This window comes from Bos indicus, chromosome 8, assembly GCF_029378745.1.
Source record: "Bos indicus isolate NIAB-ARS_2022 breed Sahiwal x Tharparkar chromosome 8, NIAB-ARS_B.indTharparkar_mat_pri_1.0, whole genome shotgun sequence".
Lineage (NCBI taxonomy): Eukaryota > Metazoa > Chordata > Mammalia > Artiodactyla > Bovidae > Bos > Bos indicus.
The window spans coordinates 48,370,146-48,384,330 of NC_091767.1; the positions used below are offsets into that span (position 1 = coordinate 48,370,146).

Genomic DNA, 14,185 nt, shown 5'->3' on the forward strand with positions numbered 1-14,185 from the left:
GCTAAAGCTGAAACTCCAGTACTTTGGCCACCTCATGCGAAGAGTTGACTCATTGGAAAAGACTCTGATGCTGGGAGGGGTTGGGGGGAGGAGAAGAAGGGGACGACAGAGGATGAGATGGCTGAATGGCATCACTGACTCGATGGATGTGAGCCTGAGTGAACTCCGGTAGTTGGTGATGGACGGGGAGGCCTGGTGTGCTGTGATTCAAGGGGTCGCAAAGAGTCGAACACGACTGAGCAACTGAACTAAACTGAACTGATAAGTTCACTGAAAGTGTGTCTTGCTTGGTTGAAGTAATTGAGGCTTATATACTGCATACATGCTGAATTATTATTTTAACATATTTTTGCTTTTTATTGTCAGTATATCATTGGGATTATTTTTGCATCTGTTGTTGTTTGGTTACTAAGTCATGTCTGACTCTTTGCGACCCCATGGACTGGAGCACTCCAGGCTTCCCAGTCTTTCACTGTCTCCTGGAGTTTGCTCAGATTCATGTCCACTGAATCGATGATGCTATCTAACCGTCTCATCCTCTGCCACCCCCTTCTCCTTCAGCCTTCACTCTTTCTTAGCATCAGGGTCTTTTCCAATGAGTCGGCACTTTGCATCAGGTGGCCAAAGTATAGAAGCTTCAAATTTAGTCCTTCCAATGAATAATCAGGATTGATTTCCCTTAGGATTGACTGGTTTGATCTCCTTGCTATCCAAGGGACTCTCAAGAGTCTTCTCTAGCACTACAATGTGAAAGGATCAATTCTTTGGCACTAGGCCATCTTAATGGTCCAACTCTCACATCCGTACATGACCACTGGGAAACCCATAGCTTTAACTACATGGACATTTGTCAGCAAAGTGATGTCTCTGCTTTTTAATGTGTTGTCTAAGTTTGTCATAGCTTTTCTTCCAAGGAGCAAGCATCTTTTAATTTCATGGCTGCAGTAACCATCTGCAGTGATTTTGTACCCCAAGAAAATAAAATCTGTCACTGTTTCCACATTTTCCCATTCCCCCCCCCCTTTTTTTTGCCATGAAGTGATGGGACTGGATACCACAATCTTAGTTTTTTGAATGTTGAGTTTTAAGCTAGCTCTTTTATTACTCTACTCTTTCACCTTCATTAAGAGGCTCTTCAGTTCCTCTTTGCTTTCTGCCATTAGAGTGGTATCATCTGCGTATTTGAGGTTTTTGATATTTCTCCCTACAGTCTTGATTCCAGGTTGTAATTCATCCAGCTGAGCACTTTGCCTGATATACTGTACATAGAAGTTAAATAAGCAGGGTGACAATATACAGCCTTGATGTACTCCTTTCCCAATTTGGAACCAGTCCATTGTTCCATATCCATTTGTATTACTTCTTGAACTGCATACAGGTTTCTCAGGAGACAGGTCAGTGGTCTGGTATTCCGAACTCTTTAAGAAATTTCCAGTTTGTTGTGATGCACACAGTCAAAGGCCTTTGCATAGTCAATGAAGCAGAAGTAGATGCTTTTCTAGAATTCTCTTGCTTTCTCTATAATGACTTTTGGGTATTTGATCTCTGGTTCCTTTGTTTTTTCTAAATCCAGCTTATACATCTGGAAGTTCTCGATTCAAGTACTGCTGAAGCCTAGCTTGAAAGATTTTGAACATTACCTTGCTGGCATATGAAGTGAACACAATTATGCAGTAGTTTGAACATTCTTTGGCATTGCCCTTCTTTGAATTGGAATGAAAACTGACCTTTTCTAGTCCTGTGGCCACTGCTGAGTTTTTTTAATTTGCTGACATACTGAGTGTAGCACCATAACAATATCAGTTTTTAAGATTTTAAATAGCCCAGATGGAATGCTATTACCTCCACTAGCTTTGTCTATAGTAATGGTTCCTATAGCCTACTTGACTTCACACTCCAGGATATCTGGCTCTAGCTGAGTGACCACACCATTGTGGTTATCTGGGTCATTAAGAGCTTTTTTGTATAGTTCTTCTGTTGTGTATTCTCCACCAGGGAAGCCCCTTGCATCTATATTATTATTATTTATTTAATAATTATATTACAGAGGCATTGGGTTATAATAATTTTCACTGTCTGTGTATCTGTTTTTACGTATATGTGTGTGTATTGTCAGGTTTTAGTATGAGGATTGTGGTAGCTTTGTAGAAATAAAGAGGTGTCCATTGTTTTCCATGCTCTGGAACTCTTAGCACAGACATTATATGTTCTTTGTAAGCTGGAAAGAGCTTTGTCATAAAATTCTCTGTGTGCTATCTAATATGGTATAATAAGCACCTTGAATGTGGTTAATATGACTGAGGAGCTGAACTTTAAAATTTTATCTTTATTTTAAATTTAATTTCTCATTAAAAATTGATACTTATCTTCAGTGTTGCAGTCTTTTAAGGACAACCTGGTTATGTGAGTCTATGTTTTGTAGATTATGTAAAGTCAAAATATATAGATTAAGTATTTCTAAAGAAAATTTATCAACCAGATTGAAATATATTTTAAATATAAAACATACCTTGGATTTTAAAGACTAAATATGAAAAAAAGTAAAATTAAAAATTTTTATGTTGATTTTATATTGACATGATAATCTTTTACCATGGCCACCTATGTTGATAAATAAAACATGTCATTAAAATTAATTTTACTGTTTTATACTTTTATGCTTTTAGTGTAGGTATTAGAAAACTTAAAATTATAAATGTGGCTTGCATTTGTGATAGGCATTTTATTTCTATTAGACAGCATGGTTCTGAACCATGAGCTTCCCTAAATGGTTAGTAAATTTTCCTTAGTTTCTCATAGAATTACTGGTTCATTCAGTTTTCCTATATCTCCAGAATAAATTTTGACCATTTATATTTTCCTGAAAAGTATTTGTTTCAAATGTATGAATGTAGAACTTTACAAAAATTTTCTTCCTCCCTCCCTCCTTCCCTCCCTCCTTTTTTTTTTTGATAATGGTAAATGGTAGATCAGCTCTGGGATATACTAATAAGTTCTGTTTTTGTGATTTTTAATTAACTTTATATCTGCTTTGATTTATTGATTCAAAAATATTTTTGGAATCATCAATTTACTTTTTCTTATTTGTAGGAATTACATTTTTCATTTTCTCTTCTGATAAAAATCCCTATTTTTTAATAAAAAGATATCATCAAAGAATAGAAAAGTCAGTATTTATTTTATTTTTTTATTCCACAAACTTTCCTGCACAACATTGTCTGGCTTCTAATTGTCTAGATACATTTTCTTTAAGTATTTTCAATATTTCATGTTCCATGAAACATTTATTTTCACTAATGTGAAAATATATGAAAATAATGTTTATTGCATAAAACAGGTTATTTTGTTCACATATATTTCATTTTTCCTTGTCTTTTCTTGCTTTACAATCCACTTTTATAGAGAAAGCAATCACACTCTACTTAAAAAGAATAAACAGTAGAAAATAATGTATCTAGCATTTAACATGTTCCAGGGATGGGCTAACTTCTTAATAAAAATTAAGAATATTTGATCTTCACAGTCACTTTGTGAAGTATGTACTGATGTTAGCCTCAGTTTGCAGATGTGAAAACCAGACCAAGAGAGATTGAGACCCGTCCAAGGTTTCTCACCTATTGTGCATGGACTCACAAGCCCCATGTGAGAGATCATTCTGTTAGTGTTTCATGCACAATACTAGAAAATATGGCAGACCTCTTTACAATGGATGTCTAGCATCAGAACATCAACATAGTTCATGCTAAGACTCCATTGTCAGGCAGTTATCACATGCAGTTATATTCACTGTTAATAAACTGCCTTACGATGTACTCCTTTTGTGTTCTGGGCTTGGGTTCCCTATAATAGCCTAACAAAAATCTCTCATTCATCAGCACTGAGGTGCTTTCTATAAACAATTGTTTCCCTTAATCATTTTGTGGGGGTGAACAGAAATAGACATCAATTATCCATTTTTAATACCCTGTATCTTAAAATTAGAATTTTTGAAGTCTTACTTATATCTATAGAATGGCAGAAAAGGAGAAATTTCATGCAGTTTATTTCTTTGGACAAACAAAGACAAATCTCTGTCTTTACCCCTAATCTGTATCCCATTTGGTGTCAAATACCCTTTAAAATTAGTTCAGCTATGGGATAGTCCCTTGAAAAATTTAGACATTTAATAACAACAAATGGCCATGGTTCATTAATTTATCATTTCTTTCTTTCTTTTTTTTAAAGATAGTGTTTTTGGAAGAAGCATCCCAACAAGAAAAGCTGGCCAAAGAATGGTGCTTCAAGTCGTGTGAAATAAGAGAACTGAGCCACCAGTAAGTCAGAGTCAACTTCTTCCCTTTTACTTGATGCTATTAACTAGTCTCAAATGCTAAGAACCTGTCTTGAGAGACAGAGAGGTCTTTCTCTTTTTTTGAGGATGAGATGGGCAAGAGAAGGTAAATAGAGAACATGGAGCTGAAAGGTGGAAACTTTGAGAACTAGAGGCTTCCATCATTCACTTACTTCTTCAGCAAATACTTATTGCATTTATTATGTGCAAGAATAGGATTTGGAGGTGAAAATGATATACAGAGTATTGGTGCTTACTGGGTTTATGGTCCATGCCGAAGAGAGAGCATAAACAAGTGCACAGATAGGTAAGCATGACAATGATGCCTTCTGTAAAGGAAGTAATTAGGGAGCATGATAGAGATGAACTAGTGGGAGGTGAGACGAGGTTTAGGGAGGAAAAACTCTGACAGCGTGCATAAGGAAGTTGTTATTCAATCTCTCAGTCATGTCTAACTCTTTGTGATTCCATGGACTGTAGCACACCAGGCCTCCCTGTTCCTCACCATCTCTCAGAGTTTGCTCTAACTCATGTCCATTGAGTTGGTGATGGCATCCAACCATCTCATCCTCTGTCATCCCCTTCTCCTCCTGCCTTCAATCTTTCTGAGCATCGGCATCTTTTCCAAGGAGTCAGGTGGCCAAAGTATTGGACCTTCAGCTTCAGCTTCAGCTTCAGCATCAGTCCTTCCAATGTATATTCAGGGCTGATTTCCTTTAGGATTGACTGGTTTGATCTCCTTGCAATCCAAGGGACTCTCCAGAGTCTTCTCCAGCACAACAGTTTAAAAGCATCAATTCTTTGGCACATAGCCTTCTTTATAGTTCAATTCTCACATCCGTACATGACTACTGGAAAAACCATAGCTTTGACTATATAGACCTATCTCCAAAAGAGCACTTAAGCTACGATTTTATCTTCCAACTACGTTAGTGGTACAGGGCTTCCCAGATGGCTCAGTGGTAAAGGATCCACCTGCCAATGCAGAAGGGTGGGTCCGATCCCTGATCTGGGAAGATCCTCTGGAGAAGGAAATGGCAACCACTCCAGTATTCTTGCCTGAGAATATCTGCAAATCAATCAATGTAATACACCACATTAACAAATTGAAAAATAAAAACCATACGATTATCTCAATAGATGCAGAGAGAGCCTTTGACAAAATTCAACATCCATTTATGATAAAAAAAACCCTCCAGATAGAAGGCATAGAAGGAACATACTTCAACATAATAAAAGCCATATATGATAAACCCACAGCAAACATTATCCTCAATGGTGAAAAATTGAAAGCATTTCCCCTAAAATCAGGAACAAGACAAAGGTGCCCACTCTCACCACTACTATTCAACATAGTTTGGGAAGTTTTGACCACAGCAATCAGAGCAGAAAAAGGAAATAAAAGGAATCCAGATTGGAAAAGAAGACGTAAAACTCTCACTGTTTGCAGATGACATGATCCTCTACATAGAAAACCCTAAAGACTCCACCAGAAAATTACTAGAGCTAATCAATGAATATAGTAAAGTTGCAGGATATAAAATTAACATGCAGAAATCCCTTGCATTCCTATACAATAGCAATGAGAAAACAGAGGAATTAAGGAAACAATTCCATTTACCATTGCAATGAAAAGAATAAAATACTTAGGAATAAATATACCTAAAGAAAAAAAACCATATATATAGAAAACTATAAAACATTGATGAAAGAAGTCAAAGAGAACACACATAGATGGAGAAATATACCATGTTCATGGATTGAAGGAATCAATTTAGTGAAAATGAGTATACTACCCAAAGCAATCTATAGATTTAATACAATCCCTATCAAGCCACCAATGGTATTTTTCAGAGAACTAGGACAAATAATTTCACAATTTGTATGGAAATACAAAAAACCCTGAACAGCCAAAGCAATCTGGAGAAAGAAGAATGGAACTGGAGGAATCAACCCACCTGACTTCAGACTATACTACAAAGCTACAGTCATCAAGACAGTATGTGGCACAAAGACACAAATATAGATCAATGGAACAAAATAGAAAGCCCAGAGATAAATCCACACACCTATGGACACCTTATCTTTGACAAAGGAGGCAAGAATATAAAATGGAGAAAAGACAATCTCTTTAACAAGTGGTGCTGGGAAAACTGGTCAACCACTTGTAAAAGAACGAAACTTGAACACTTTTTTTACACCATACACAAAAATAAACTCAAAATGGATTAAAGATCTAAATGGAAGACCAGAAACTATAAAACTCCTAGAGGAGAACATAGGCAAAACACTCTCTGACGTAAGTCATGGCAGGATTCTCTATGACCCACCTCCCAGAATATTGGAAATAAAAACAAAAATAAACAAATGGGACCTAATTACACTTAAAAGCTTTTGCACAACGAAGGAAACTATAACCAAGGTGAAAAGACAGCCTTCAGAATGGGAGAAAATAATAGCAAACGAAGCAATGGACAAAGAATTAATCTCAAAAATATACAAGCAACTCCTGCATCTCAATTCCAGAAAAATAAACGACCCAATCAAAAAATGGGCCAAAGAACTAAACAGACATTTCTTGAAAGAAGACATACAGATGGCTAACAAACACATGAAATGATGCTCAACATCACTCATTATCATAGAAATGCAAATCAAAACCACAATGAGGTACCATCTCACACCAGTCAGAATGGCTGCTATCAAAAAGTCTACAAACAATAAATGCTGGAGAGGGTGCAGAAAAAAGGGAAGCGTCTTACACTGTTGGTGGGAATGCAAACTAGTACAGCCACTATGGAGAACAGTGTGGAGATTCCTTAAAAAACTGGAAATAGAACTGCCATACAACCCGGCAATCCCATTGCTGGGCATACACACTGAGGAAACCAGAATTGAAAAAGACACATGTACCCTAATGTTCATCACAGCACTGTTTATAATAGCCAGGACATGGAAGCAACCTAGATGTCCATCAGCAGACAAATGGATAGGAAAGCTGGTGTACATATACACAATGAAATATTACTCAACCATTAAAAAGAATGCATTTGAATCAGTTCTAATGAGGTGGATGAAACTAGAGCCTATTATACAGAGTGAAGTAAGTCAGAAAGAAAGACACCAATACAGCATATTAATGTATATATATGGAATTTAGAAAGATGGTAACAATGACCCTGTATGCAAGACAGCAAAAGAGATACAGATGTAAAGAACAGACTTTTGGATTCTGTGGGAGAAGGCAAGGGTGGGATGATTTGAGAGAATAGCATTGAAACATGTATATTACCATATGTGAAACAGATTGCCAGTCCAGGTTCAATGCATGATACAGGGTGCTTGGGGCTGGTGCACTGGGATGACCCTGAGGGATGGGATAGGGAGGAATGTGGGAGCGGGGTTTAGGATGGGGAACACATGTACACCCATGGCTGATTCATGTCAATGTATGGCAAAAACCACTACAATGTTGTAAAGTAATTAGCCTCCAATTAAAATAAATAAATAAAAATTTTTAAAAAGAAATGGGAATACTTTTTTTTAAATTCAAAGATTTTTGTCTGGGTTTAGGCCAAGTGTGTTTCCAAAGTCAATGGGACGACCCAGAGGGATGGTATGGGGAGGGAGGAGGGAGGAGGGTTCAGGATGGGGAACACATGTATACCTGTGGTGGATTCATTTTGATATTTGTCAAAACTAATACAATTATGTAAAGTTTAAAAATAAAATAAAATTTAAAAAAAAAAAAAAAAAAAAAAAAAACAAAGTCAATAAAACTTCCAAAGTCAACCAAATAGTTTTCATTCTACAAACACTTTTAGGGTTTAGAATAATGTAGTGAGAACACTGAATTAGGAATCAGAACACCTGGCATGAATCCTCACCCTACAGTTTTGCAGCTGTTAGGTGGAAAGCAGGCACTTCCCCTCTTTAAGCTTGTCTCCTGGGCTGTTAGCAAAGGATTGTCCTAGATGGTGTAGATACCTCATCCACTGAAGCACATCTGTGAACTGTGTTTCCCCTAAGGCTTTGAGGCAGAAAAGCTGGTGACAATCCAGAGTGATGAGGGACTGGCCCTAAAGTTTTATTGCACTTTACATTTATAATCACATCTCTTACCTCCTTCTCGCTGCCTCTCATGGGCTTAGAAGTATGCAGCCAATAGGCATGTGGATGAATCAGTGGTCATGGAGATCATTTCACCTCTGGTGTTACCATCTGCTTCCTCTTGGAGCATTTTCACCAGGATATATGTTGAAGAACAATTGACATTTATAAGTCACCTTCTTGCATGCTTTTATCATGAAGGATCAGAAGAAGCTTTGGGAGTGAATGAGACAGAGGTTGGGAAAATGAGAGGATGGTGGAGTGTTTGGAGGATGTGGATCGAGGTGAATGCATCTGTGGATTTTATATCCTCTTGTTCCCTCTTTACGAGGCTTCTCTTGGAGTTAAATCCATCTAACATATGTACATTCCAGGAGACTTATATGCACTACACATAGAAAAGTGACAAGGGAAGAAAAAAATTAAATCAGCACAGTGTGGATTTTTTTTTTAATGAAAATTATAATTGGAGCACTCAGCAGTGCTTTGATAGGAGTGGATCAGACTGTGACCATGCACCAGACAGACATGGCAGAGCCAGGATTAGAGTGAGACATTCACCTTGAACACAGGAATTTAAAGGTGGGGAGGGCAAAAACCTTAATAATCAAGATAAACAATAGTGTACTGCAGTATTTTTAAAAATCAAAATTAATGCAAAAACTCCACAATGAACAAATACCAAAAATTTTAATAAGTACAAGATGTTGTTATCATACCCTTGCATTTCTTTGTGCAGCGAGAGTGGTTTTCAAACAGCCTGGGGTTCCCAGGCCCTTGAAACCATCACATCCCCTGCAGGGCATGTTGATGAGGGTAGTAAATAGTGTGAGGGCAGACAGATTGGGTAACTCAAACTTTTAAATAGAGAGTCATGTGTCTTGATTGTAGGGTAGGGCTTTTACTAGCATTTTCCAGTTGATTAAAAGACAGGTGAGTGTTCTGATAAATGTACATAGGAGCACATATTGTTCTTTTTCCTCAGGTTCTGATCAGGCCTAGCCAGCACTCCAGATTTAGAATGTGAAGTTGATGGTTTTTATCAGGGGAAAATTGAGATTTTTATAAGGAAATTAGGATAGTGATTAAGTAAAGTGAAAAGAGGACAGTGGAAGAGTATAATAGGATGAGAAAGGAGAGCTTTTTCATCTTATCCTGCTTCAGCCTCCAAACCTCTCTGCTTTGCCTCCAGTTTGACTTTTGATGATAATGGTTTAGCTACAAGTGACGTCTTGAGTGGAGAACTGAGTTCTAAGCTTGGCTGGGCCACTAATGAGATTGCCATCCTCAAACTTCCTTTTGTTCTTTGTTTAGTGAGTAACTGGGCTCGGTGACTGCTTATCTCAATGCAGCCCTGACAGTCCACATTCCTGCATGTACTGCTTTCTGTATTAACCTTGAACTCTAACTTTGATTAAGTGAATGTTTCTATTAATAAGCATTTCATAATACTTTGTTTCCTAAAAAAGGATTGCTAGGTTTTCTTGATGAAAGTTAAACTTTTGATATGATAAATCCTCACTCCCTGTTGCCTCTGAAGACATTGTCCCCTGCCTTATGTCCTTCTTCCATCTCTGCTATCTTCATAACATGCTCAGGTTTCTCCTACATGGGAAACAAAAGTGACTTTCACTCTTCCCCTATATTACCATTCTAACCTTCACTACCAAAGAGTTTTTGTCCAGTCATTTCTGTCTCCACTTGTCTTTCCTATTCATGGCTTCCTTGTCAGCATCTAGGACAGTAACTAAGACATACTTGGACTGGGTAAGTACTTTGGTAATGAAGTGCTTGCCCATGTGAAATCAGGTGTCTCCCCAGTCACTGTATGGAGTGCTCTCTCAGGGTCCTGACTCTTGCAGTTTTTGACACTGGTCACTGTCCTTCCCTTCACTGCTGTCCTCGACACCTCTCTATCATGAGTCTCTATCTTCCCGACAGTGATTGTGCCTAGATTGAGCATGGCCTTCTCTTCCTTAATCTTACTCTTTTAAGTGGAGGGTACTGCTCAAGGCTTAATTTTAGCTTTGTTCTTTCTTCTACAGAAATCTCTTATACCACCAACTTCTAGGGATAGCTAATCAGGGGAGACTGTCAGATCTGAATCCCATTTATAACTCTGTGACCTCTTATCCCATGTGTTCAATCGTTTTTTGGAGACTTGGAGGTCATATTTTGTAGGCTTAGTATGACATTGCCCCTCCCTCATAATGGATTTTCCTGATAAGTTCTCTGTACTTTATGTCATATGTTCAGCCTCACATGCTCAAAAACTTACTGTCTTTGACTCCAGAGCTGAAGTTGAATGATTACTTTTTTCCAGCTATTTAAATTTCCCCAGCTTTCAGTTTACTCTTTTGTGGCTGGGGATCACAGTACTACTTCATGTGTTTATTGTGAGTATTATATCATCTTCACAGCTACTTTTCTGGGTGCTTTCCATTACCGAGGCACTGTGTTTACAAATGCTAACTCAATCCTCACAACAGCCCTATTGTGAAACTACTATCTCCATTTTACATGGGGAAATTGAGTCACAGAAAGGTTAAATAATATGTTGAATATACCACTGCCATTTTATGGTGGGGCCTAAATTCAAAATCAGGCAGTCTTAGTCAAGAATGTATATATGTAACCCCTATAATAAACTGCCTTCCACAAATGATATACTTAGAATGCTTTGACTCTTTCCTCTCCTCTACTAAGGGGCTTCTCTGGTGGCTCAGAGGGTAAAGCATCTGCCTGCAATGCAGGAGACCTGGGTTTGATCCCTGGGTCAGGAAGATCCCCTGGAGAAGGAAATGGCAACCCACTCCAGTACTCTTGTCTGGAAAATCCCATGGACAGAGAAGCCTGGTAGGCTACAGTCCATGGGATCACAGAGTCAGACATGACTGAGTGACCTCCTCTCTTCTACTGCTGCTGCTGCTGCTAAGTCACTTCAGTTGTGTCCGACTCTGTCTACTACCTAGAGCTAATAAAAGGTCAAGTTCTTTCCCTCATACTTATACTTTTCCTTTATTCAGAAATGCTCTCATGCTTGACAGATTGAAAGGGTGTCCCCATGCATGCCTGTCACCACCAGATTTATCTTCCTGAACCCAGGGTTCAATATGTCACAGTTCTGCCAAAGAAAATAAAAAACAGAGGGTCAAGTATTCTCATGATTTCCTCCCTCCTAGCTACAGAGTAACAAATATATATTAATTCACTAAATTGAGTATTCAAACACTTTTCTTTAGTTAACTTCACACCAAGCCATTCCAATTTAGGGCTGTCTCTCCCCTAGCAGAGTTTCATTTTTTATTTTCTGACTTCTAAATAATAAGATAATTTACATTCATCTCATTGCATCTACTCTGGGTGGAATAAACAATTAAATCACTGTCTAGAGAAAACATGATTTAAAGATATGGAAAATGACTAAAGATGTTATTAAATTCTTTTCTCCCTATCTTAATTTCCAGTGAGTTCTTCATGCCTGGGCTGGTCGACACACACATCCATGCCCCTCAGTACTACTTTGCCGGGAGTAATATGGACCTCCCACTTTTGGAATGGTTGACCAAGTACACATTTCCTACAGAACACAAATTCCAGAGCATTGACTTTGCTGAAGAAGTATATACCAGAGTTGTTGTAAGTATCTTGCATATGAGTATTGGTGTATTATATTCAGTCATCTATAGAAACATCCATTTTTTGGGGGCAGATTTAAGTTATTAAAAACAGGCAGCTAAGACTATCATGGACTACAGAGATGTTTTTAGTTCTTTCACAGCTCAGTGAGTTTGTGACCACTTCACCTACACAGCTAGTCACTAGCCAAGAAACACCTGAATCTAAATCCTCAAATCCCCCTGGGTTCTCATTACTTTTTTTTTTTTTTTTACTAAATTTGGGTTTAATGCATATGTGTATTCCTTTACTCCTGCCAACCCACAGTGCTATTCTGGGCACCATATGGAATAGCTGTGTAACCTTTTTAAAGTTCTGTGACTCACTTTCTCCATCTGTAAAAAAAAAAAAAATAATGACAGCACCTACTTCTTAGGATTGTTATGATAATTAAGAAAGTCTATACTTGTTAAGCTCTTAAAATAGTGCCTAACATATGTATTTGCTCTAAGAAATATCCAAGGAAATCTAAAATTAAAATTAGAAGGATATCACATTATTTTGGTAGCTTTTAGGATGGTCTCCTGTTGCAGGGCGTGTGGGAATGTGGTGAATATTAGCCCACTAGAGGGAACTATGGAGCTAATTCAGTCTGAGGACAGTGGCTGCAGTGTGTGGCAACTATGGGCTGGCCAAAAAGCTTGTTTGAGTTTTTCCATAACATCTTACAGAAAAACATGAACAACCTTTTTGGCCAACCCAGTATATACTAAAGGCCCTGAAATACCCTTCCTTTCACTCTCTGAGGAAAACCAGCTCCCATTATCTGCTCCAACCCCAAGCCCAAGCGATTCAGCAGCCAGAGATAACTTCTGCATTTGAGAATTAAAGCTGCAAATATCTTATCTAACCACTAACTCTTGTCATGTAGAACACTTAGTCTGAGCATTCCTGCATTTTTGTTAGACTCATTGATGGGTTTTCTCTTAAAGTAGTGTTGTGATGGTGATAATATAATAAGCCTTATACAGTGACCTAGCCTTCCTGCCAGTTTCTTACATCTTGCAGCATCCAAGCCTTGAACAGTAAAAGCAAGTGTTGTCATTTATATATTTGCCTTGCTTAGTTATAAATTCAGTGTAATTGTGGATTTTACATATTTAGCATGGATCCACATGACACCAGGAAAACTGAGGACTAAAGCTGTGTAGGAAGTTGCTAGTGCATTGTGTTAATGAATCGTTTTAACCACACCAAATCTTTTATTCTCAAAATTTATTTTTGCCTTGCATTGTTCTAAAAAGAGATATCTTAAAATTGCATTGTGTACAAGAGAAGAAAATGAGTCATGAAATCAGAGCAAAGGAAAAAATAAACCAAGAAAAATGTATACTATGGGGGTCCATGCATTTGTTCGAATCTGTCACAAATTTGGCTTTAATTGAACCAGAGAGGGAAATCAAATATTTGCTGTCAGTGAGTACAAAATAGGAGAAATAGGTGTTACTCTCAACAAGTATTTTCAGTGTACATATCCTCTGTTTCTGATTGTGAGCCAGGCTCATAGACTTTAAGAGTTGGATGAGCTGAGAGTATAATGGACATCTGGTTAAGAAAGTTGAGATTTGCTAATTAGAATCTGTCCCTTAGGCTGAAGATCACCTGTGGCAATGCAAACCAAGGTGCTGAGGCAATACTCATAAATCAAGACATTTTTTGTTTTGTTTTTTTATTGTCTGCCTCAGAAAACAGTCCTGGATCTATAAATAGGCAATCAAGACCCCAGAGTTTTGCACAGTAATAATTTAATCTGAAAACAATTTAAAGTATATGTTAGCAAACATCTCTTGAGATTGTTAAGAAAAAAAATTCCAATAAGTCAGTCCTAAATCTCCCTTTAAACATTGCAAACTGGGTAAGAGATTGAAATTTCAAATTGGACTTTGGACTGGAATGAAATAGAAAGACTGGAAAGTTCAGGAATTGGTATATTATATAGATTAATATGAGTCAAAGGACAGGAGAATGAGATTCTTTGTAAATATACTAAGACAAACTGGTTGCAAATATTCTGGATAATGGAATGAATATGTTTACTCTATGGGGTTATTGAAAATTCAGCAGATG

General features: G+C 37.5%; 1 protein-coding gene across 2 annotated transcripts in view; it reads left to right on the forward strand.

Annotated features, from left to right (window-relative positions):
- GDA (guanine deaminase) overlaps positions 1 to 14,185 on the forward strand; it is a 127,570-nt gene that overhangs the window by 66,833 nt on the left and 46,552 nt on the right. For both annotated transcript variants that reach the window (XM_019966065.2, XM_070794658.1), the window contains 2 exons: positions 4,225 to 4,313; positions 11,908 to 12,079. In XM_019966065.2, the coding sequence (XP_019821624.1) occupies positions 4,225 to 4,313; positions 11,908 to 12,079 (261 nt within the window). The remainder of the gene's footprint in view (positions 1 to 4,224; positions 4,314 to 11,907; positions 12,080 to 14,185) is intronic.